The 27427-nt window shown below is 42.0% G+C and overlaps 1 protein-coding gene across 1 annotated transcript; it reads right to left on the reverse strand.

The window, feature by feature from the left end:
* Positions 1-407: 407 nt before the first annotated feature.
* Positions 408-25584, reverse strand: etsrp (ETS1-related protein). The gene is made up of 8 exons (XM_028823521.2): positions 25545-25584; positions 25104-25198; positions 17210-17323; positions 10860-10934; positions 10183-10422; positions 7472-7711; positions 5437-5555; positions 408-1559 (listed from the first exon to the last, which is right to left on the reverse strand). Exons 2-8 carry the CDS (start codon positions 25183-25185, stop codon positions 1329-1331), a joined length of 1101 nt encoding a protein of 366 aa, XP_028679354.1. The 5' UTR covers positions 25186-25198; positions 25545-25584; the 3' UTR covers positions 408-1328.
* Between the last annotated feature and the right edge of the window lie 1843 nt (positions 25585-27427).

Genomic DNA, 27427 nt, shown 5'->3' on the forward strand with positions numbered 1-27427 from the left:
CAATGCAACTGGGACAGCTCTTTTTTATCTTTAGCCAAGTCAGATTTTTTTTTGATATTATTGTGTGTATTTATTATAATATTTGTGTATTTACTTTATTGAACCTCTGTAAAAAAGCCAAATTTCCTCCTTTGGACAAATAAAGTGCTATCTATCTAGTGCAGGATGTGAATGCTGGATACTGTACCCATAAAGCACCAGCATTAACCTTTGTGCCATTGACACTGTTTAAAATAGAGATTTATGAAAAATATAAGTGCAAATTCATGTGAATAACAGAGAGAGAGAGAGAGAGAGAGAGACAAAAAGAACCAGTCCATCAATTAATAGTCAGTTTCAAGTGGGCAAAAAATGATGGTTAAAATTGGGAATCTCAACCCCAGTCCAAAATATTCTTCTTAATGTTTTTATTATAATATGATAGGAGTAAAAGTACAGGAGATAAATTTAAAATATTATTTACACTATTTATAGTTCAATTTTATGTATTTAGCTACACAGTTTAAAGATGGAACACCTTGATATATCCCAGCATGCACCTGGTATATGCAAATTAACACAATCGAAGCTGGTCACTCCCCTCCTGGGTTCAGCTAAGGACTGCAGTATGCCGCCATATTGAGCCGGTGTTGAAGGTGACAGCAGGAACTTGCAACAATTAGACAGGCTCACTTGGACGTCCGTTCAGACAAGTCATTTGTGATTTATTTCTGCTTAATCCATTTTAATATTATTATTATTATTATTATTATTACTATAGCCAGTATTAGGACAACATAGATTTTACCATCCATTGTGTGTTCCCCTAAAATTGAGGCCACAGCTTCCTGAATTTTCAGATGCTTTCACTAGTCAAGGAGATGTCCCAAATCAGCCTTATGCAAGACTTCAACACAAGGAGTTTTCGAACAAGGTAAATAAAACAGTGGTGCCCACCATGGAGTGAAAAAGAACAGTCCCAAGACATCATGAGATGTGAAAAATCAACCTGGGACATGGAGAAGGGGTGGCCTTTTTGTGATGAACCTGAAGAATGAGAATGCGCTGATCATCTCATCTGGATTTCGACAGCAGAGGAGCCCTTAATGTGAGCCCACCCAGCCAGATTCCTCCATCCTATTAAGATAATTTTATAATATTCTAAATTTCTGAAATCGTTCAGACTGTCATTGTTTTAGTGGAGAAATTGCAACAGCTAAGAGGATCTCAGATGAGATCAGTTGCTTTCTTCATCAAGTTCTTTCAAGTGCCAACAGAAATATGTAGTTGGAAAGGCTGTGCCACGATCAGCTGGCTGCAGGTATCTAGAGGTCCTTCGTCAGCGGCGGTCAGTAGCACTGTGGACTTGGGGTGCCCTTCACCCTCACGTTCAGGCTGGCGTGCAACTCTTCTGCCGTCTTCCCCAGCATGCTCTGCACGTCGCATACAAAGCGGTAGACGTAGCGCTTGCCACCGGTTTTGTGGATGATATTCTTGTGGTAATAATACCTCAGGCCACGGCTCAGCTTCTCATAGTTCATCTTTGGCTTGTTTTTGCACTTTCCCCAGCGTTTGGCCACCTGCAATAAAGCAGACATTAAGTTAATTCTTTTATCTGATTAAACAATCCATCCATCCATTGCCGTCAGCAGCACCTGAGCTAAGAGAGAAGTTAACATCAGAGGGGCTGCCAGTCCGTCACCGGGAATACAGAAGTCTGAAGTGTTTGGGATGTGGGAATGAAACTGAAAAGAAAAGGCACGGAGAAAACAAGCGATGTCCTCCATTGTCAATGGTTGTGCCTGAACGGTAATATTAATAGGCTTTATATCTGCATAAGTTGTTTGGTTTATCTGTTTTAATGTGCTTGATGAGAGTGTTTATCTCTGTGTTTATGTTTCACTACCAGTAATGGTGCACTGCTATAACGATAACATGCAGTGAATACACTTGACTTATAGTTTTCATCCTCTTTCTCTGTACGTTTATGATTCGTTTGCTCAGAGGTTGATGCGCTTGCTCCTTCCTGAGCAGCACTTCTTTACTCCACCCTAGCCGCCCGCTGCTTCTCTTCTTCTGTTGGCATCTTTTTGCGTTAAAACTGATTAAGTGAGTGTTTGTGTTGCAATCACTTAGCACGTTTTCTTTAATTTTTCATTTAAGTCTTCAATCTGCCTCAAGAATGATTTAAGATATGAAGAGGTAGGGGAAGTGACGGTGAAGGTGGTAGGGATGAGAACGGCACCCGTATGCATGCGCCACACGGCTGCCCTGCTACCTGCTGCCGAGAGTTGATTCTACAATAAAATAAAAAGACAAATAACCTTGGAGGTCAATCATCATTAACATTATTAGCATATTATTATTATTATTAACGTTATTCAAAGTTATTGTCTGTTTTTACCTACATTTTTATTACTCTTTAATTTAATTTTTTTTTGTATCAGTATGCTGCTGCTGGAGTATGTGAATTTCCCCTTGGGATTAATAAAGTATCTATCTATCTATCTATCACCCCAAAAGCGGACAGTAGACGTCACGTAGTATATGTGTACCACATTTCAGGTCAATAGGTCAAACGGTTTGCGAGCTACAGGTGATATAAAATCCTGGACAGACAAATGAACACCCATGGTAGTGTATTATATAAGAAGATTGCTCCTCCAAGCTTGTGATGCTGGAACTGGTATCACAAAGGAAACTCGAAACCTCAGATTCCAAGGCCCTGGAAGTGAACCAAACAGGGCCCAGTGAGATCAAGAATGGCCTGACCTCTTCCAGTCACGTGTCACTGTTGCTTCGAATTAAAGAAGAAGCCATGGGGCAAAGCCTGCAGTAAACATAGGAAGCACTTAAAAAGTCAGAAGTGACCGGGCATTGTTAAAGAAGAAGTAAGATCCATAATTAAGAGGGTGGGAATTAGGAAATGGCAGTTCATGTGGGACAAGAGTTCATACGGTGAATGATATTATGCAATTCTGTTCAAGTTAAACACATTATATGTAGACCTAGAAAGGCGGGAATATGGATGACAAGACTCAGGTTTGGACATACGGGCTTACATTCTAATTTAGCAGATCAGAAAGCAGGAGACAGAGATGGAGGTGGCAGAGGTAAAGATGCTAAGATTTGCATTGGGTGTGTCGAGGATGGACAGGATTAGAAATGAGGACATTAGAGGGTCAACTCAAGTTGGACGGTTGGGAGACAAAGTCAGTGAGGCGAGATTGCGTTGGTTTGGACATGTGCAGAGGAGAGATGCTGAGTATAATGAGAGAAGGGTGCTAAGGATAGAGCTGCCAGGGAAGAGGAGAAGAGGAAGGCCTAAGAGGAGGTTTATGGATGTGGTGAGAGAGGACATGCAGGTGATGGGTGTAACAGAACAAGATGTAGAGGACAGAAAGATATGGAAGAAGATGATCCGCTGTGGCGACCCCTAACGGGAGCAGCGGAAAGAAGAAGAAGAACAATGGAGTGTGGAAGAAATGTATGACTCCAGAAACCATGGAGCATGTGTTAATCTCTCTCTCTCTCTCTCTATTATATATATATATATATATATATATATATATATATATATATATATATATATATATATATATATATATATATATATATATATATACAGAGAGAGAGAGAGAGACAGAGAGAGAGAGAGTGAGAGTATATATATATATATATAGAGAGAGAGATTAACACATGGATATCCATCCATCCATTATCCAACTTGCTATATCCTAACTACAGGGTCACAGCCAACACAAGGCGCAAGGCAGGAAACAAACCTTGGGCAGGGCGCCAGCCCACCGCATATATATATGGACCATATATATACAATCCAACATCTGTCTGTCTGTTCATCTTTCACAAGACAACTATTAAATGGATTTAGATCGTGTCTTTTTCTATACTTTGCTTTAACATTCAGTTGCTTTAGTGACTTCTCTCATCACACTAAGTATCATAGTTCGGTTGTGGCACTGATTTATTCGGGTGAATCTGAGAGAGCAGCTGTGGGCCAAGGGGAGGGGGAGGCAGGACCTCAGGAGTTGGGAGCTGGGTGGGACCCTCCTCACTCAGCGCCAGCCTCCATTTGATTCGCTCTACCTCTCACCACATGTTGGAGCGTACCTCGCCTCCACTTAGCTAGCGATACCTGTTTTTTCAGCAGACATTATCATCTAGAGATTGTTAAAGAGTAACATTTGACATTTTTGAGAGAGATCACAGCTACGTGTGTTTTAGAGGATACGTGCTCATTGGCAGAGATATCACAGCCAAGTGATCTTCTCTCCATGTGGCAGACGCTCTCCCATCAGAGCTGAACACGATCAGATACAGTGGTAACGTGTGACATTGGAGCGCACCGACCTTCTGCTTGGCCAGAGATACTTTGCCAACTTTTTGCATTTTTGCCGAAGATATCACAGCTACATTCTCACCCTGATAGCAAAACCAAAAATATTGACGCCCTCGGATACAAAAGCTATCAATCTAAATTCTTTTCAATACAAATTATTACATTGTTTTATTGATTTTTAAAGTTTGTTCTGTTTCACTACTACGCAGGCAGAGCCATAGGGGACAGCTAGTGAAATGTATAAAAAAAATTCCGTCGAATGGGAGAGTGTGTTTCAAAGAATACAAGAAGGGACAGAGGTGGTTAGTGTGTGGGATTTTCTGGAAGGAGAAATCAAAGCCGCTCTTATGTTTGCTTCAAGGAATGAGTAAAGACCATTTAGAGGAGTGTGTGTCCCTGTAGATCAGAGAGTCTGCTGCCATAAGTGACATTTTTAAGGGGACGTGGAAGGCCTTGTATTGCCTAACTTATTGAAGAGCCTGGTGTGGCTTTTAAAGACTATGAACCATTGGATTGGATGAAGCCTCCAACAACCTTGTGGAGGTCTACTACCTCTTTACTCCATGTTGGACAGTGCCACTTTATTGTCATAAATGTTACAGCACACAGCCAGTTCCAGGAAAACGAAGAGTTGAATAAAATAGTGGGGCTGTGCTGGTTCTCCTGGCCTCCGTCCTCCATCCTTTCTTGAAAGCCATTTGAGGGTGGCCTGTCCCCGATAGGCCCTGCTTGTTCAGAAGCCTCACAAAGGTAGCATTGTGGCAGCAGGTGACGTTCTGTAACTCAGCAGAAGCAGGCAGGGCTCTTGAGCAGCTCTTGGCCTTTGCGAAAGTAGTCTGAGATTCAGCCCATGGAGTGGGGAAAACTAAGGGTGACATCTCTTTAGGTATGTCAGAGGTTTAGTGATGAATGTTTAAGAGAAAGTTGCCAGCCCTTAGTACGGGTTCCAGAGGCGAGTATTGTGAGATTTACATATTAAAAGAAGGCTAATAATGAAGGCATTTCCAAGACAAATATGTCTACCATTGCAAGTAAAAAGGACCTTTGGAGTTTAAAGTACCTTTGATGGACTTTAATGATAAAACAAGTGACCTCACCTCATTTGGATCAGACAGCTTAAACTCCCATCCGTCTCCAGTCCAGCTAATGAAGGGCTGGCAGGATTCGTCCAAGAGAAGCTCGAGCAGAAACTGCCAGAGTTGGATGGGACCTGAACCTGAAAAGAAAAAAAAAGGGGGTGATGTGAATTAGGCCAACTGTGGTAGTCAAGTCAGAGTTTTGGGGGGCTGCATATGTGGTGCATTAAATCGTTTACCACATCTTTATCAAGTTCTCTGTGGGATTTGATGTGCCTGATCAACCTTCTCCATATGCTCGGTCCTGCACCTCTTCCCCCAGTCAAAATCTTTTCCTGCAAATCTTCTGTTATTTTATCATCCACCTCACTTTCCCTTCTGCACGTCCATCACTCTTTTGCCCACATCTTCATTGTTTCTCCTCATCACATCTCCATTCCACTTCAGCCTCCTTTCCTGTACTTTCTCTCACTGTTGTTGAACCTCTAATGGGCTCATTTCTTATTCTGTCCTTTTTTGGAACTCCACACTTCTATCTCAACCTTCTCACTTCTACCACAACATAAACTGCTGGTCTAAAAAGCCTCACCTTCAAACCTTGCCTTAATCCTTCAATCACACAAGACTCCTGATAGCTTCTTCCAATCTTTCCATCCACACAGCACTCTGTGGGTTATCTTTGCATCTAATTCTCCATCTTGGGCTACCACTGATCCTCGATATTTAAACCTTTCCACTCTTTACTAAACAAACTGAAAATATGGTTGCTCTGTTAATTCCACAGATATCCATTTTCTGACCTGCTTATTCTAACTATGGATGTTGAAGGGAGCGGACAACCCATCAGCCAACTCCGTCTCCTTCCTCACATCCCCATTGGGCCTGGATAAACTCATCATGTTATTTTCCATCCAGGGTTCCTCGCAAGGCTGGGGTTCAAATGCATCTTTTCTTTATGTTAATATTGTTCATCATTTAGTTTCTATGCATCTGTCTATCATCCTTTGTGTTCATTGTATTTTGAGGGTGGTCCTCCAAGTGGTGGGGTCACCTGCCGATCACCACATGAGTCATATAAAGGCTGATGAGTACACACAGTCCTTTGCGATTCATGTAAATCTGCTCGTAGTTTTGGGGAGTTTCCCTTTTTTGAATATTCTGGGCCTTTTGTGAATTACAGGATTTTGGACCATCCTTGGATGTCGTTTTGGGAGTGTGTCTGCTATTGGGATAGAATACAGCATTTTGAAGGTATTGCCTTCTATGCCTTTTCCCATCTACTGTTTGGAGCTTATTTTGTGCCACAGGGAATTTTTTTAAATGATTCATTTTATTTATAAAGATTTCATATTTTCCTTCATTTTAACTAGCCAGGGTTTGATGATCTTTCCCCCTCTAGTGTGCACTTTGAGTATTTTTGGGACTTGTGCTTGGGAACTCTTTAGTTCATAACACAGCAAACCCTCACAACAAGAAATGGATTAAGGGGGTTTGAGAATGACCGACTGACCGATGTGCATCTTTTGGGATGTCATCATCATCTTCATCACCATCACTGTGTCATTCCTTGTGAGGAAAACCACCATGTTGAGCTGCCCTGGTAAAGCTGCCCATTCCATTGAGTTAAAATGCCGGTGTTTTGTAGGGAGGTGCTGACTTTGAAATGTTGGCTTTTCCTACTTTATATCAGACATTGTGGTTTTAGCCCCAAATCAAGGTTTATTTTATAGTGTGAAGAAAATTATTCTTTCTAATGTAATTTCCACTTCCACTTCCATGTTTTGGCTGTTCACTGAAATAGCAGCTTTTCCCATGTGAAGGCTGAGGTGGCGTGTCCTTGATTATGTTATGTTAAAATTAAATGAAGATATTTTCACACAAGTGTAAAGTCACCTGGTAAACTGTCTGTTTCTTTTGACGATTACACAGCTTAAAAAATGAAAATAAAAGCAATGAACTCGATAGTTTTCTCCAGTGACCTAATGTGGTTAAATGAGATTTTATAGAGATAAACCCTGCTGATCGTTCCATAATCTCAGTAGGATTGTGGTTTTACCTGAATAGGCCACCATTCCAGACGTCGGCTTTTCCGAGCAGTGCCTCGGTGATATAATACTTGTCGTTCTGTGTTTGGCCACACGAGGGCAGCATGGCGACACGGACTGCGCGGGCGCGGAGTAGTCGGGCAGCAGGAGGCTGCTGTCGGGTGAGTAGTTGTAGCCTTGCCAAGAGAATGAGGGGTCCACGTCTTGTTTGTAAATCCGGTTGTTTGAGAAGTCCTGCTCAGCAGCGCAGCCTAGATGAGAAGATAAAACAGGTGGGTTATGAAATATGAATATGAAAAAAAACCCAAAAACAAATAGAAATCTGCACATTCCACATTAGAACCACAGGTTGCTAAAGCCCATCTCTAGAGTTCCAGGACTGGATGCCAGGGCATTGTGAGGCTCATTCACACACGCACACACATACACACACCGATTATAGGCCAGCCTAGACATGCCCACCAAGGCCGTCTTACCAGCATTATGGGCCCCCAGGCAAAGAAGTGTGCTGTGGTCCCCAATTTCAAAACATACATAAGCATCAGAAACATCATGGGCCCCTTTGCTCCTGGGGCCACCGGGCAGTGCCCATTGTGCCCATACATTAAGATGGCCCTGATGCCCACTAACTTGCACTAAAACCAATAAATACACTGGCACAAGGAGGACATACAACCACTGCAAAAAATGGAGATTTGACTCCATTGACACCCACCAGACATGTTGTGTTTGAAATAGCAGAACATTCTCAAGCCTGTTTAATCTGATTCAGGCTGGTTGGTTCCATAGCCTATCCTGGCAGCACTTGGTACGAGGCAGAACGCAGACCTTAACAGGGTGATAGTCCATCACAGGGCCCACTTAAACACACACACACACACACACACAGTGGTCAATCTGGACATTACTTTCTAAAAAAAGTCAGAACCCTAGAATGCCCAAATTCAGGTTCATGCTCAAAACATTGCAGACAGACAGGTGGACATTCCAGCTGAGGACCCCAAAAAGTCACTTAGCTCTCGTAAGCTAGGAAATGGGTGTGGTATGAAAGGCACTCTATAATTAATAGAAGCTAAAGTTATTATATGAGAGACAGAGAGAGAGTGAGTGTGAGGAAGAGGAAGAGAAGAGTGGAAGGCACTATACAGATGGGCATGAAACACACTGTATACAACAGAGTGATAGATGAAGGCACACTTTGATAGGTAAATAGACACTACAGGCGCTACATCAGGGAGAGAGTGATAGACGACGACACAATTTAATAGACAGAAAAGGTACCATAGAATAAATAGATAGAACATTCTAGTTGAGGATCCCAAGAGGTCGTTTAGCTCACATGATGCCCCATGACATCTTTTGCATATCGCATTTGATATTTTTTATCTGTAATTTCCTCCATTTTAATGACTGGATTGTAAAGATTCCCTTTGATCCTCGGTATATTAGTGTGGTTACTAAAGATGGTGTAGTCTGTAAGGTTTTTGGACTTCAAACCCTGTAATTGTGGATTAAAAATCCCACTTCTGACACCATGAGCAAGTCACTTCACCTGCCTGTACTCCACTTTGCAATATTTGAGATACGACTGGTATACATTCCAAGTCGCTTTGGATAAAGGCATCAGCTAAATAAGTAAAAATAACATTTTCATGATAATATGGAGGCAGTGGCACCCTGTGTTCTTCTGTGCACTGCAGTGTGGAGCAGGCTGTTTAATGTGGTGCTCTTTAATTTTAGGTTAAACATACATTCCCAACTAAAGACAGCCCATCCATTTAGCCAGCCTTCTATTTTTCCCCCAAACTCCATTCATTCATTGCAGAGAGCTTGGAAGAACCAACCCTGGGTGGGATGCCAGCCGGTCGCTAGGGCACACTCCCAGGGCTAATGTTAACCTGACAGCTCATCTTAGCAGTATGAGGGGCAGTGTCCCTGCCGGAGTTTGACTGGGGTGGGGGGAGTTGGGGGTCCAAGGACTGCAGTGTGGTGACAGTTCCATATACAATAATCAGCCAAAGCCCCCCATGGAGCACTTCGAGTGACAGGTTTACAGTCTGAGCTCGTCTCCTGTTTCCCCCTCCATGGTTATCAGCCTCTGATGGCGTAACAGTACAGGTGTGAATGGTTTTTGCTCAACGTCGCATGTTATTTGACTGTTCTGGGGTCAGATACGTAGAATCAGATTAAGCAACATGTTGTTTGGCAGTCGTGATGAAGAGATCGGCAGGAACAAATCCATATGGGCATCATTATCTGCCAGGATCAGGCACTCTTAAACCCAGAAAGAATGTATTAATAATTTGAAATGGAGTGGCCTGGTGATTAGTACTGCTGTCTCACAGCTCTTGAGTCCAGGGTTCAAAACCCAGACACCATCTGCGTGGACCTGACATGTTCTCCCTGTGGGTTTTCCTTTCTGTGCTTTAATTCCACACTCCATAGATCTCTGTATTAGGTTACCTTCTGATTCTGAATGTGTGTGTGAACTGGCATGGACTGGCATCCCACTCAGGGCTGGTCCCTACCTTGTTTGTGATTGCTGCTGGTTTAAGCAGCAGCTTCTTGTGTCCCTTAGCAAGTTCTGTGCCATCAAGTCTAATTCAACAGTAACGTTTACATCAGGGCTACTTCAACTTCTGTCAAATCCCCAAACTGAAAAGAATCATTTAGCAACTTCTGTAAACTCGGTCCCATCAATTCCTACAATGCAGATCTCTACCTGCATGATCCGGGGCTCCGCCGTGCTCGGGGTTCAAGTAGGGCTCCTGCTTGACTGGCAGATACTGGTTGGGCAGCGGTGCCATTCCGCCATCCACGGTGGTGCTGCTGATGTACTCCCTGTGCAGGGCGCTGGAGTTGACGGAGTGCAGGGTCTGATAGGCTTGACTTAAGAAATCGGCTTCTTCATAGCAAGAGATGGGGACGCTCTGGTTGGGGTCGGAGGGTCTGCCAGCGGAAACTAAACAAAAAAAAAAATGAAAGAAAACGAAAGAGCAAAATGTTTAGAAGGAATCTGCCATCACGTGACAATCCGGATGTTTCAATGAATTGTTCAATAATGCTGTGAGCCAGGATGTTAATAATAATAATAATAAATTTTATTTATATAGTGCCTTTCTAAAGTATTGGGGGAGACAGGGGGGAGACCTCGAGTGATTGATAAGCAGTGACGGGGTAACCTGCACAGACACAGGAAGGACAAAACCCCCACAGACAGTGAGCAGGCTGCTCTTCTGGATCTGTAAGACAGCTGCAGCCCTAATCACTGTGCCACCTTGCCACCGTAGTGTATGCACATCTGAATTCAAGGCGTGATTAACTGGACTTACATTTGAGCTAATTCAGGCAAATTTAAGGGAGAGACAGATTGCTAAAGAAAAAGACTTTCAAACCAACCATTTGCATATTCTGTCCAGCCCTGCAGATCCAAGGTGGTGTCCGCATCAACGTGGCCGGAGTCGCTCCTGCATCCTGAGAATAAATGAATGAAGGACATGAGGTAAAGATATGAGAACTACATTAAAATACATTCATCGTGGCTGTCTGAGCAAATAACTGAAGTCTCTATCATAACAATAACTTTGTAAAGTATTCATCTTGCAAATGGCACAGTAACAGTTTTAAACACACTGGAAGAAACCAATGGCATCAAGTTTTTGGAATCTGAAATTCACTTTTTATCGTTTTGGAGGGCACCTTTGTCTAAAGCAGCAGTTCTCAAACTGTGTGGCACGCCCCGAAGTATGTTGCCATATGTGGCGTAATTTCGCTACTCGTAGGAAAATTTTAAACGTGTATCTGTGTTTCCATCTGGTTGCTATTTCTCTGTCATTCCAACAGACGGCACATCACAAACATTTTTAGTCATAAAATGCATCGCATTTGACATTCCAACAGATGGCACATCACAAACAATTACACTGCTTTTATGTATCCCATACTAAAATGCATATAACAGATACATTGGCATTGCATCTGTCATCCCAACAGATGGTGCATTACAAACATTTGTAATAATAAAATGCACTGCAGTTATCATTTCAACAACTGGCACATCACAAACATTAACTCTGTTTTAACAAGTCCCATACCAAAGGGCCTATAAAAGAGACATATACGCATTGCATTGGTCAATCCAAAAGATAGTGCATCACAAATATTTGTAATAACAAAATGCATTACAGTTGTCATTCCAACAGGTGACGCATCAAATAAATTATCACTGCTTTTATAAATCCCATACCAAAGGGCCTATAAAAGAGACATATGCATTGCATTTCACATTCCAACAGAAGGTATATTACAAATATTTGTAGTAACACATTTTATTACAAATGTCTGTGATGCACCATCTGTTGGAAAGACAAATGCAGTGCATTTTATTACTATAGGCATTGCAAAATACATTCCAATAGACAGAATGGTGAGTTCTACTTTGATTTAAATTTCAGTTTGTCTTAGATAGCATGGCTAGTATTACATCACACACACACACACATACACACACACACACACAAACACACACAGAGAAAAAGTTCATAACTTTAATAAAAGTGGTTTTTCCTCTGGGTGTTCCAGATTCCCTCCCATATCCCCACAGATATCCAAATTGACCCTGTCTGAGTGTGCATGTGTGGGGATGGGAGGGGGGGGGGGGGTCCTGCAAAGGGGTGCTAGAAGTCCACTGCAACTCGGAATTGGATTAAGCAGGTTAGAAAACCTCATGTTAAGAAAATTAAAAATAGGGGGGTCTATTCAGATTTTGGGGGTCTTTGGGTGGTACGGTGGTGCAGCACCAACCTTTGACAAGGTGCTGCTGCCTCACAGTAACGAGATCAGGGCTCACGTCCCGAGTCCTTCCTGCATGAGGTTTGCAGGTTCCCCCTGTGTCTGTGTGGGTTTCCTCCCAGTGCTTCAGTCCAAAGACATGCAGGTTTACATGAATTGCCGACATTAAACTGACCCTAGTGTGTGTTTGGCGAGTGTGTGTTTGCCCTGTTCGGGGTTTGCTCCTGCCTTTCACCCTATGCCAGCTGGGATAGGCTCCAGCCCCCAAATCCCCCCTCGACGCTGATCTGGATTAAGCAGGTTAGACAAAGGCCTGACAAATAAAGTCTTAGAGCTTAGTCAAGACGAGTGCTGTGGCAGTGAACACATTCACAGCAAATGAATCAACTAGCAGGACTTTGTGGAGGACTCATCCTGACTCATTTCTGAAGAGGATCCACCAGGTGGCGACCTAGAGGCCACACTGGCCAACATTCTAGATTTAGGTATCCGTCAACGGGACATCAAACGTATTGTTCAGGAAGAGGATGTCTGGTCTGCTCAGCTTAGCACGCTACAGACATGACACTCACTCACCCTGGAAGGTGGATCTGTAAGAACAGATGGACAGATTAGCAGTCTAAAAGACCCCCCCCCCCCCCCCCCCCAAGTATAAATAAAAGCACAAAGCACCCTGTTTCATTGGAATGGATGGACTTTGCGTTGTAAATTGAAATATAAACAAGATCTACAGACAGAAGACATTCCATTACTTGTTGAATCTAAACTGACCCAAGCAGATTCCCTCATGGTGGGATGGGCTCTGCTTTGTGTGAATCTGAAGTTTAATATTAAAGTGGACAAATCAGGTACTGATAAGAGATGGATGGAAATTGACCTGACGTGTGTGTGTGATAGACTGGCATCCATTCAGGTTTCTTTTTCGGATCAAATCCTCCTTAATAAAGTGTCTGTGTATCTATGTTTCCATCCGGTTGCTATTTCTCTGTCATTCCAACAGGTGGCGCATCACAAACATTTTTAGTCATAAAATGCATCGCATTTGACATTCCAACAGATGGCACATCACAAAACCATTACACTGCTTTTATGAATCCCATATCACAGCAGTTCTCAAACTGTGGGGCGTGCCCTCCTAGGGGGGCCTGAAGTAACAAAAAAGGGGGCACGACTGTTGCCATATGTGACGTAATTTCGCTATTCGTAGGGAAATTTTAAACTTGTAGCGGTGTATCGGCAGCAAAACATATAGGAATAAGTTTTATTAGGGTTTCAAAAAAACGTTAGGTGGGTGCGATTACAACTGTTATGAAAACTCGGGTGCAAATACTTAAGGATTGAGAAACGCTGCCATATCAAATGGCATATAACAAAGAGATATGCATTGCATGGTGCACTGCAAACGTTTACTTTGTTCAGTGCCAGTCGAAGCCCATTTGGAGCCCTAGGTGATAAGGATGGATGTCACCCCTCGTTGTCTATGGTGGGTAGTTAGTATTAATAGACTTCAACAACCTGGGGGTATATATCTTTGTGTATAAATTGCAGACTTTAAGGAGTGTGCACCCCTTGGTGTATAAAGAGTGCCCAATTTTACTTTTCAGTGGGTAACAGTGCCCACTCAGTATCCTCATAATTCGAGGACCCTCCCCACCCGGTGTCTGAAGCGCTCACCCTCTAACTTTCATAAATGGCACCCCTCAGATGATGGCACCCTATGTCACCTAATGGATTGATGAATTCTGACATTGGTTACTTAGATTTCAACCCATCTTAGATGGGTATCACAGCTGGATTTTATTATACAGAAAAAAGAAAGACATAAACCATCAGTATATTGTAAGAATTAGGATAAACAAATAAAAAATTAAAAATTAGGACCTCTTTTGTCCCCAACTTAACCCCATTCTTAGGTGTCTAATAAAAGGACAAAACAAATCATGAGTCTGCGCCTGCTTCTGTTTCGCTGTCACACATGCACATTAGGGGGTCACCTTCCAAACCCATCAGAAGTAAGCACTGCCACACCAGGACACCCTTGGGGGAGCGATCGCTGACTCTTCTATCTCTTATGTCACCCAAAGCTCTGAGAAGACACCCACAGAGGGTACCGGACTTCACCCCCTCCCGGCCCAGGAGCTATAAAATTAAGGCACTCCTAGAAGTAGGCATCTCATTCAGGAGACGAGCCCACCCACGATACGGAGTTCTGACCCTGAAACCTGACCGCTCTCCAGAGCTTTTAAAACACAGCCAGCTGTCACATTTGGCTTTTATTACTTTACCACGCCACCAAGCACTTGTTACTTTATTAATAATTATTTTGAGTAAATGGGGCGACCTGGTTGGCACTCCAACATTTCCTCTTGACTCCTGTCTTACCCTTGACCGACAACATTGCAGATTTATTAGAAATTTTAAAAAATGAAATATCACATTGACACAAATCCTCAAACCAAGCCCAGATGAAGACATCTACAAGCTCCTGGGTGACTTCATGAATGGAGCTCCTTAAGAGATAGTTGATCAGACTGTTAACAATGCAGCATTTCATTTGATTTGCCACTCGGAGATCTCATCATGCAGACTCTTCATCATTTCATCAAGCAGGGTGGGGGGTCCCCCTTGGTGATTTCAGCACGTGGGCTATCGATCATTTCATCAAGCGTCTGTGGTGAAAAGTCCTATTGCCATCACAGGCCCATGGTCAACTCAGAATAAGTCAGAATGGTAGATCTGCCCCTGACTCTGACTGAACCCTCTGCTATGACTCAAACAAGGTGTGATGGAGTCCACCTGTGGTCAATTCAAATGACTGCAGAGGATTAGGAAAGTCACACACCTGTCTATAGAAAGTCCACAGTTTAGCAAAAGCCAGGCCATTAGGTTGAAGAAATTCCCTGCAGAGCTTAGAAACTCCAACTTTCATCGAGACAGATCTGGGGAAGGCTATGAAAAATATTTCTACAGCATTGCAGGCTCCCAAGAGCACAGTGGTCCACATAATACCTAAATGGAAGAAGTTTGCAACAATCACGTCTCTTCATATAGCAATTGGGGGAGAAAGGTAGGCCTTGGTAGGCAGAGGTGACCAAGAATACGATTGGTCTTTCTGGCTGAACTTCAGAGAGCCCGCGTGGAGATGGGAGAAACTTCTAGAAGGACAACCACCACTACACCACTCTGTTAATCCAGGCTTGGTGGCAGAATGGCCAAACATTAGCCTCTCCTCAGTAAAAGAGACATGGAGTTTACAAAAATGTACCGAAAGGACTCTGGGAATGTGAGAAGCAGGATGGTCAGGTCTGACGAAATCAAAGTATCTCTAATTATTATAATCATGTCTTGAGGCACCGCTCGTCACCTTCATAATGCAACTCCAATAATGAAGGATGGTGATGGCAGCATCTGGGACTAGGAAACTAGACAGGGTCATGGAGAAAGTTTTAACGGATACCCTTAATGAAGAGCTGCTCAGAGAGCTCTGGACATCAGGTGGGGCCAAAGCTTCTCCTTCTAACAGGACAAAGCAAAAGATAACACATTAGTGTCTCAGGGACGTGTCCTTGAGTGGCCCAGTCAGAGCCCAATCGACCATCTCCAGAGAGACCCTTAAATAGCTGTCCACCGATGGCCTCCATCCAACTAAATTGCTGCAACATTCCACCATTTTGAGCTTAAAGACAGATTAAAGTTATTCAGTAGCATGGACTGGGAGTCTAGTCAGGGCAGAGGGAAAGGTGAACCGAGTGAAGTTCAGAGATATCCTTCATGAAAACCTCAGAATGCTCCAGACGTCAGACTGCGCCGAAGGTTCACAAAGCAAAGAGAACACAAGAGTGGCTCAGCGACACCTGTGGGGATGTCATGGAAAGGCCCAGTCAGTGCCCGGACTTGAACCCAATCAAAAATCTCTGGAGAGACCTGATGGTTTCTATCCCACCAGACAGAACATGAGAGGATCTGCAAAGAAAAATGGTGGACAAAACCAAATCCAGGTGTGTAAAGCCTGTCACATCAGTTACTTATAAAATGCATTGTAGCTGTCATTCCAACAGATGGCACATCACAAACATTAACACTGCTTTTTCGAATCCCATACCAAAGGGCATATAATAGATACAGCTGCATTCCATCTGTCATTCCAACAGATGGTGCACCACAAACATTTATAGTAAAAAAATGCATTGCAGTTGTCATTCCAACAGATGGCACATCACAAACATTAACACTGCTTTTATGAATCCCATACCAAAGGGCATATAGCAGATACATATGTATTGCATCTGTCATTTCAACAGATGGTGCACCACAAATATTTATAGTAATAAAATGCATTGCAGTTGTCATTCCAACAGATGGCACATCACAAACATTAACACTGCTTTTACGAATCCTATACCAAAGGGCATATAACAGATACATATGCATTGCATCTGTCATTCCAACAGATGGTGCATGACAAACATTTGTAGTTATAAAATGAAAGAAATTTTCAGAAGTTTCTAAAATCCTGTTTTCTCTTTGTCATTCTAGGGTATTGAGTGTTGTGGATGAGGGAATTTATATGAATGTTGCAAAAGGCTGCAACATAACAAAATATGAACAAGGTGAGGATTTCTGAAGACTTTCTGAAGGCCCTGGACCTCCTGAAGAAGGGTATATAAAGCAAAAAAAGGAGACATGGAGGAAGAGAAAGATCTCCAGTAGAGAAGAGACGCCAGAGGAACCCAGGATGTCCTAAGCTGAGGATAGAATTAAATAAATAATAGGAGGAAGGAGGTAAGTCCTGGAATAGCACAAGGCCAGAGGATTGAAAGAAGCCCTCAGGTGAACCCGTTCAGGTTTGTACCCCATGCTGTCTGGATACCCGTAGATTGGGTTAATTAAGCAGATTCAGTGAACAGATGGATTTTCCAAATATTTTGTCGATTTGATTTCATTGGTTAAGGTCCTACCTTTAGGATCAAAAAGTGGAATCTCCTTGGCGAATCCGTTGTAAACGTCGGCACACAGCTGAGATCCGAAGCAAAGGGCGTCGAATGAAAAAGAGGATTCTTCTCCATTGGGGACTGTGGAGATCAAAAAACAGAAAACACTAAGTCCTCCTCTAGAAGATTCTCATTGAATTCTATTTTGATGTTTAAATTGAGACTATTTACTTTTTCATCAGACAGTTTTGGATTTTACCCCCCCCTTTATTAGATAAGATGGAACCAAGAGATAAGGAACATGAAAAAAAGCGAGAAAGGGTTTGAACGTCAAAGCAAGGAAGCCGATTCTTTCTGAGTCAGCAGACAAACAAATGAAAACAGCCCGGTCTTGAAAAGTGCTTTGGAGCCCGGAGTTTCAACAAGGAAGCAACGCAACTCAACACACAAACATGAGTAGGAAAAGCTTCAAAGGATCGGAGCGAAAGGAAACACCTTGTACACTTTACACTCAGGGGTTAACGTGTCAGCTGGCCTTTCTTCACTTTTCTATTTTTGGCGTCCCTGCTGCCAGGCCATGATTACAAAAGTAATTGTTCAGTTTAAAGAAGACGACAACAAAAGAGTCTCGGTGTCTTTACGAGATGGCCGAAGTTTGAGAAAGGAATTGGCATGTAGAAGATGACGCACAAGTGCAGAAAACAAAGATATGGAATGTGGATCCATATAGAGAGAGAAGGGGCGGCCTGGCGGCACAAAGGTTAGCGCTGCTGCCTCCAGGACAGTGGGCTGACATCGCACAAAGTTTCAAAGTAATCCCGATTTGTCGTAAAAAGAACTGAGGGCAGTCAGGTGGCACAATGGTTAGGGTTTCAAGCCCTGCCCAACCACAGTCTTCATTGACTTCTCTCCAGGCACTCCAATTTCTCTCCACATCCTAAAAGATGCAGGCCTGGCTAAGTGGCAACTCTCAACTTAGGGGTGTGAGGGATGGCCCCCCTTCCAGTGTTGATTCCTAACTTGTTAACACCTTAATGCAAACATGAAGGTCTAAGAGTAAACACTCTTAAAACTCCTGGAAATGTGACAGCACTTTACTGGGTTGAGTGGTTACTTCAGGAACCATTGCTGGACAAAGAGCTGTTGCATTCTGGGAAGGGGTCTCCGCATATGAGGCTTTGAAAGGGGTCCTAACATGTGGACAAAACAGAATCTTTAATATTTGGAAGGTGAAGTAGCAGAATACAACAACCTGAACTGAACTTGCATGATTGTTTGTGGCAAGAGTCTCCTTAAAATCGGGAACCTGTTGGGATTTTTATAAACCTGTTATCTGTTCATGGCTGTTTACGCAACTTGTTACGGATTTCAATAAACATTCTTTCTGGAACCTTCATATGGATGGTTCTTCTGGGAACCTAAAATGGTTCATCTGTGGTATATCATACTGAAAACCACGATGGCTCCTTTATACCCACTTATTTAAAACGGACTTAATGGTACAATGGTAAGTCAGTTTGTTTTGACCACGCCGTGCACTTAAAAACCTCAGCTCACTGGATATGCCAGCCCTTACATCCCTCTTACTTTGTGCTTCTACTTTCCTCTGCTCAGTGGACAGTGCCACCTTTATGTGGATGCCAGACAACATTACACCTGGACAATGTTAAGTTTAATAAAAGGTTAAGTGTCTCTGTAATTTCAAATGATGTTGCATCACAAACATTTATAGTAATAAAATGCATTGCAGTTGTCATTCCAACAGATGGCACATCACAAACATTAATACTGCTTTTACAAATCCCCTACCAAAGGGCATATAACAGATACATATGCATTGCATCTGTCACTCCAACAGATGGTGCATCACAGACATTTAAAGTAATAAAATGCATTGCAGTTGTCATTCCAACAGATGGCACATCACAAACATTAACACTGCTTTTACAAATCCCCTACCAAAGGGCATAAAACAGATACATATGCACTGCATCTGTAATTCCAACAGATGGTGCATCACAAACATTTATTGTAATAAAATGCATTGCAGTTGTCATTCCAACAGATGGCACATCACAAACATTAACACTACTTTTACAAATCCCCTACCAAAGGGCATATAACAGATACATATGCACTGCATCTGTCATTCCAACAGATGATGCATCACAAACATTTATAATAATAAAATGCATCGCAGTTGTCATTCTAACAGATGGCATATCACAAACATTAACACTCCTTTTACAAATACCCTACCAAACGGCATATAACAGATACATATGCACTGCATCTGTCATCCCAAAAGATGGTGCATCACAAACATTTGTAATTATAAAATGCGCTGCAATTATCATTTCAACAACTGGCACATCACAAACATTAACGCTGTTTTAACAAGCCCCATACCAAAGGGCCTATAAAAGAGACATATGCATTGCATTTGTCAATCCAAAAGATAGTGCATCACAAATATTTGTAATAACAAAATGTATTAAAGTTGTCATTCCAACAGGTGACACATCAAAAAAATTATCACTGCTTTTATAAATCCCATACCAAAGGGAATATAAAAGAGACATATGTATTGCATTTCACATTCCAACAGAAGGCATATTACAAATATTTGTAGTAACACATTTTATTACAAATGTCTGTGATACACCATCTGTTAGAAAGACAAATGCAGTGCATTTCATTACTATAGGCATTGCAAAATACATTCCAATAGATAGAGCACTGCAAACACGAATGGTGAGTTCTACTTTGATTTAGATTTCAGTTTGTCTTAGATAGCATGGCTAGTATTATACACACACACTCACACACACACAGAAAAAGGTCATAATTTTAATAAAATTTTTTAAAAATGTCAAATAGACAATGATCTATCTCTGAACCTACATATGAAATTTACGAAATAGCTGCCAAAAATGGCTACCCTGTGGTATCATACTGATTAATTTTTAGGAGTGTACCTTACCATTGAAAAATTACACGCATGAATCCTGAGCCCCATTATTAACCGTGTCAAGTGTGCACGAACATCTGTAGAACTTCTGTGGAAATCATGAAGGACCACGTCATTCAGTCAAAAGGATTCTTTACATGTGAAATTCTTTCCACGGGCTTTGAAATGGTTTCTAATATGTGGATGAAACAGAAATGTTTCGTCTTTAAAATTCATCAGTAGGCTACCTAACAGGATAAGAACAGGTCAAGAAAACCTGAGCTTGGCCTGTGACGTTGTATGCAGGAAGAGTCCTTTTGAAACCAGGATCCCACTGGTGTTTCACAAATCTGTGATCTTAACAAATAAAAGGATCTTTCTGGAAGGTTCATGATGGGGAACCAAAAATGGTTCCTCTATGGCATCGTCCTGAAGAGCCACTTGTTAAAATTAACAAAGCCTGTTATGCCACCAGCAGTCACCCCATCTGTGAAATCGTCAGGACTTTGTGAACAGCTAGATTTAGAGGTGCTCTCCGTGTTTTTTTTTTTTTTTTTTATTTGCCAAAAACACGTCCTGTATACAAATAAGAGCCGCGCTAAAAATATAACTGAACACAAAGGAGCAAACTGAAGCCCAAGGACGAAGATTAAAAACGTGCCCTTTAGGCATTAAATCATTAAATTAACTGAATGCTGTTTTTTAATAGAGTAAACCCCCTCCACCACCATCCCACCCCCCCCCAAATAAAAACAACTAAACTGTTGATTTGAAGGAGATGAGGGCCTCAAAAATAGGAAAGGATCTGACATTATCACAAGTCCCAGAAACCAATTGACAAGATTAAGGGAGCACGAGAGAGGGGAGGACATTCCAAAATCTCCATGGAGAGGAAGTCTGGAAATGAGGATTAGGAAGTGAACACATCTTCCACTTGGGCCCCCGCAATTGACAGGGGGGATGAGTGTGGGGGGGGGGGGCGGCTTGAAAAAGCAGTTAATATTTCTTGCACCGCTTAAGTAAATCAGCTACAGTTTTGCAGTTCTGAACCAAAAAACTGTTCACAGCTCCTCAACGTTTTCAAAATTATAACCCGCACAGATTTCTTTTTTTTTTTTTGTCAAATCGGCCAAATGTAAATCTGTCCCATTTTCTTTTTAGCTCTTCTCAAACTTTCTGTCCCACTATGACTAAAAAAAAAAAATCACAGAAAGTGTTAAATAAAATCAATGCAGCCTTCAGAAAGTTAATGGCCCGGGTCACACTCTTCAAAATTAAGGTGCCAGAGCGATGCCATAGGGGAGCCATTTTGGGTTCCCGAAAGAACCATCCACACGGAATTTCCAGAGAGAGCCTTAGTTTATTGGGACAGTAACAAGTTCTACAGATTGCCATAAATTTGTCAAACGCTGGCGGCTTCCTGCTTTTAAAACGACTCTCACTGCATAAAATCGCTCAGATTCGGCTCAGGCTTTCTTGATCGGTTGTGTCCTGTTGGGTCGCCTGCCGTACGTTGAAGATTCCTGCTTCTCAAAGTCAAAAACACGCGATTTCATATGCAAAGAGCCCTTCACAGAATGAAATGGTTCTTTGTCACGTAATGTTTCCCAGCCCAGTAAACTGCCATTTTAGAAACACTTTTTTCAGATCTGCCTTCCTATCCGTCTTACCGTCTTATTGTCTTCTGCATTGTATTCTCATTAAAAATGGTCTACAAGATAAACTAACAGTAGATATTTTAAGGGGACTGAACTCACCTTTGCAGTGACGTCTCAGGTGACTCTTCCTATGAAGTCAGTAGAAGGATTGGGAGAACATGGGGATGGGGATCAGGAGGTCACCGGAAAGGGGTGTGTGGCGCCCCCGATCAGGGCTGTCTTAACAGCATTATAGGCCCCCAGGTAAAGCAGTGCACTGCGGCCCCTCACCTACACAACCACTCAGCAAGTCACAACATACATACATTACCATGGGGCCCAGCGTGCCCATGCGTTAAGATGGCCCTGCTCCCGATATCACTGCAAAAGAACTAAAGTCCGAGTCTTTAGAGCCCTGGTGCTCCCTGTCTGTGAGACATGGACGCCATCCAGTGACCTGAGACTGAGACTGGGTACCGCCGTCTTGACTTTGTGTTGCTCATGGATTCCCGAATGAGGCACGTGACCTGCACTTACGGCACAACGGCCATGTGGCGCCATTACCCGAGGGGGATCCGGCTCATTGTTGAGGACCAGGCCAAGGGGATGCCCACGTAAAACACCTGGCAGCAGATTCAGTAGATAGATGGTCATTTTTCGAAGGGTGGGACTGGACCACATGTCTGTCTTTGGGGCAAGTTGCCAATCAGAATCCCAAGCTGATTCATCGTGTGGTGGGTGTGGCAATGGGCTGTACCAGTGCCTCCTCCCCAACCTGACCTGATGATTTATCAGTGTGGCTTAGGGGTTAAAGCTTTGGACTTCAACACCTTGGGTTATGACTTCAAATCCCACTGCTGACACCACTGTCTGATCATGAGCACATTTCTTCACCTGGTTGTGACCCAATTTGAAAAACAAAACAACTGGAACCAATTGTATCTCAAATGCCGTACAATGCATTGGATAAAGATGTTAATCAAATCAGTAAATTTAAATGTGTAACTTCTAGGTTGTCTAGCTGCTATGAGATGCTGCTATTTTAAGGGTGTAGTACATACTGTACATCCGGGTGAATGGCAGGTGCATAAATCAGTTTACTTCTCTTGCTCATTGCCAGCAATGTTATAACACTTTTAATATTTTTGGTCCCTGAAAGAACCAGCCACATGGAACTTTTACTAATGTAGTCCATAAAATGTTCCATAAATTGCCACAAACAGAGGATAAAAGATTTGTCCAATACTAATGGTTTTAAAAGGACTCATAATAATATCCATCCATCCATTATCCAACCCGCTATATCCTAACTACAGGGTCACGGGGGTCTGCTGGAGCCAATCCCAGCCAACACAGGGCGCAAGGCAGGAAACAAACCCTGGACAGGGCGCCAGCCCACCACAGTCATAATAATATACTCAATATAATAATTTAGGGCAGAGTGGTGGCTTTGAGGTTAAGGATCTGTGCTGGTATCCGGTCTTTGCATCTTTGCAGTGCTCTGTCTATTGGAATGTATTTTGTATTTGCCTGTATTAAAAATGGCACTGCAGTTGTCATTCCAACAGATGGTGCTTCACAGACAATTGTAATAAAATGCATTACTACAATGTGTGTTCGCACTGTGCCCAGATTTTCTTCCTGCCTTATGCCCTGAGCTTGCTGGGATTTGGCCCCTGCAGCCCTGGGCTGGATTAAGTGGATTAGAAAATGGCACCTAACTTTAGGATCAAGCAGATGGACTGAACCAGTAACCGTTTGGTTTAAAGCTCAGGGACTAAACCAGTACACCATTCAGCCTCCTTTACTTAGTGTAGGAACAAGTAAAGAGGCAGATAACCAGGTTCAGAAGTTAGAGAGAACCCCTAAAGAGGCAATTCAAGGAGAATACGGAAGTCTAACACCAACTGTTATAATTAACCAAGCCATTACAGTAAAACCATTGTGAATATGAGGGGGAAAAAAATCCTCCATCCCCTAACTGCAATCCTGGTGGGCCGCAGCGACTACAGGTTTTCATTCTCATCCTTTTCTTAATTAGTGGCCCACTTCTGTTGTCTTCATTTGCTTTTTAAGCAAATTAATTGTTTCATTTTTTTTCCTTAATTAGCAATCAAACAAAAATGAGATAGTAAACGATCCGACTCATGACCAGCTAACCGTCATACAACATCTGAAAATAAAGAAAGTGTGAAGGCCGTGGAGATATTGATCATCTCAGGTCCTCAAAATATGTTGAGGGTACTCTTCGAAAAACGAAAGTCAACCGTTTTAGAAATGTCTGCTGTGGCCGAATAAAAGCAGCAACGGGTCCATGGAATTAAATAATGGGTTTAATTAATCAGCTTCTAATTAAGGAACTGGTTGGAATGAAATTGTTTGGAGTTTTAGGCCCTGACTTTGCTGGTCATCTCTTGGCTCATTTCACATCTCATCTTTATTTGTTTGCCATTTAAGGGGAAAAAAAGAAGCAATTAGGAAGACTGGGGGTTACAAAAACACAACCATTAAAATGAGGGGGAAACAAAGTCACTTAACAGCAGAAACTGGACACGGAAGAAGAAAGTAACAGAAAGGGAAACTAGCAGCCACCACCACCCTGTGGTCATCAGAGATGGACACCTCTGCCCTAAAACATGCAGGTGGGATTAGCCAATCCAGAGAGGCGAGTGTTGGGATGGGTGTGAGTGGGCTGGCATACCGCTGTGGACCCCCGCGGCCTTGAATTGGATTAAGAGTGTTTCATAATGTTAGCATAAGTTCTTGTTCCTCTCTTAGCTATTACTTAACATATTCATTGAATGTTGTCTTTACTTAGTGATAAACAAATCTTAATGTTTGGAAAAAAAATAATAATCTCCATCTCTCTCCACTGGGAGGGTTATGGGAAATAAACTCACATCCAATTGTATGCAAATGTGTTACGACAGCACGTTGCGCAAAACACAACCAGATGAACAAGCCACTTGCTGAGGACCGACATGGACGTCACGACGTGTGACACATTTGTGAGACATGAATCCTCAACCTGTAATTGTTTAGTGCTGGGAAACTCCTGTATGTGCTGTCCCTTAATGAATGAATTAGTAGGCAGGCCATCAAAGAACTTGGCCTTCATTGTGCCCTTGTTTACATGCGTGTGCCAAACCACTCCAATTTTTCCAGTGTTGTGAAAGTGTCTTTGTTCTTTAGCTTGTTCTGTTGGATTTCTTTGAAAAGTGAAATCATTTCTTAAAGATTCAATCGAAAGACTTGTAAAAAGATACATATAGACTATTGAATACTCAAAATCTCAATACAGTCAGATTCAAGAATTATTCAAATACTCGCTTACCCTGTGATGCCAGGTCCAGGCCAGATGGGACCTCCTGAGTCCTGAAGTCCTCGCAGTAGTAACTTGAGTGATAGATTTCCATTGCTGACTGGACCCTTGATGTAAAATGATAAGGATGGTAACTTTTAATTGCAAGACACTAGATATTCAAATGCATCAATTCTCTTTTGAAGTAAGCAATCAATGCAAGTTCAACAATTGGCCATTCAAGTTCTTATTTTTTATTGGTAAAAAAAAGTGGTAGAAAAAGATATACTTTTCAGTTAACTTTCTCGTATTCTTTTGCTTTGCTGAACTAAAAGAAAGAAAGAAAGAAAGAAAGAAAGAAAGAAAGAAAGAAAGAAAGAAAGAAAGAGCGCTGATCAGGTTAAATTGAGCCCCCCAGTTTTCCAAGACCACCATCATATATTACATTTCAAACTTCTGAGTATGAAGACTCACCGGGCTTATTATCTCTGACTCTCTGACTCTCTGACGCGCTCGCTCGCTCGCTCGCTCGCACTCCCCTCAGTTCCTCAATGCTGCTGCTCTTCTGCTCCCCGGTCAGTTATAACAGGCGGGCTTCTCTCATTGGCTGTCGCGCACTTTGGCTTCGTGACCTTTTTTTTTTTTTTTTTTTTCCCCTCCGGCGCGCCGACTTCTCGACGTCACAGCCCGCGAGTCACGAGCGCAGATTGAAAAGTCAAATTTGGGCTGAGATTGCGGGCGTGACTGCGTGAATCTTCCAGCCATTTATTTATTTGTATTTATGGATGTGAAAAACAAATAAATAAATCGAAGGAAAAATCGTATTTGTACCTATGCACGCAAAAGGTGAAATATCAAATAAATTGTATTATTCGTTTACTTTTTGTTTACTGGTTGTTGTTTGTTTTTCGATAAACAATCCAAAACAAGGCATTTCTGTTCATATACTTTCCTGCTGTGGTGGGATTTATCTTCATCTGTCTGCTATCGCCGCATCGGCTTCATGCCAGGCAACACTCATTGCCAGCCATTAATTTATTATACTAAGTTGTCAAGATTCGTTTTAGTTTAGGGGCTGCATAAAAAATGGATTGGTTTATTTGTGTTTTCAAAGGTGTTAGGGGTGTTGTAACGTACGGGGGGGGGGGGGGTAATTCTATTTTAAATTTTAACCCCCTCCGTCTGAACGTCCGAAATGTTTCCTCTAACATCATCGACTAAAATGGGGCCATGTCTGACGGTATAGTTTTATGCATTAGACTTATTTTGGATAGCTTTTATTGCTACCCCTATTACATATATACAATTAAAATTCAAACATATTTATTTTTTATCATTTGTGTACAGTAGGGAGAAAATAAACACATCGTAAATTTCAAAAAGTGTTATATTTAGTTCAAAATAAACACCTAGCACCTGATTAAAAAAAAAAAGATTTATAAAAGGAATTGTTAATAATGAAAGAAGCACATGCGTCCAAACTGTTTTAGGGTTCGCAGTTCACACAAACAGCACCTTCTTAATAATCCCCTTGGGATTAATAAAGTATCTATCTATCTATCTATCTATCTATCTATCTATCTATCTATCTATCTATCTATCTATCTATCTATCTATCTATCTATCTATCTATCTATCTATCTATCTATCTATCTATCTATCTATCCCGGTTCTTTACTGTTGGCTCGATATCATTCTGGCTAGAGTTCCTTGATTGTGAAATTTGATTGTTTGGGGTGTGAAAAGGCTCCTAATATGTGGAGAAAATAGAAAAAAGAATATAAGCGGCCGATATGCAACGAAATGAAGAAAATGTGATTTCAGCCTGTTTCTGCACATAGCAGGAGTCCAGCTTTAAAGATAAACGCGACCCCACTAACCTGGTATAATTTATTCGCGTTTTTATGGAAACTGTTACAGATTTAATTTAATAAAGGGTCTTTCTGGAAACCTCATGTGGGTCAGAATCAAAATAGTTCCCCAATATGGCATCGCGGTGAAGAATCTTTTATCATTAAGAGTTGCGGACCAATGAAGAAAGTACAAGCAGGGCATCTCTTAATATTTTTATTTATAAACCAAGATTAGTGGAGTGTCCTACTAGAAGTTTCTCCATCTCCAGACAGGTTCTCAGGAGGTCCGTCAGACTGACCACTGGGTTCTTGGTGGCCTTTCTTACACGGTTCTGTCGTGTCACTTTACTGGGTTGTGTGGCTCCATTGCTTGACAAAGAGCCACTTCATTTTGTGAAGAATTCTTTGCGTATAAAGTTGGTCCTTAGAGTATTTAATATGTGAACAAAACAGAAATCTTTAATGTAGGGTTGGCTGGCCAGCTTGATACGAATAAAGCAAAAA

Source organism: Erpetoichthys calabaricus, chromosome 17, assembly GCF_900747795.2.
Source record: "Erpetoichthys calabaricus chromosome 17, fErpCal1.3, whole genome shotgun sequence".
NCBI classification, from domain to species: Eukaryota; Metazoa; Chordata; class Cladistia; order Polypteriformes; family Polypteridae; genus Erpetoichthys; species Erpetoichthys calabaricus.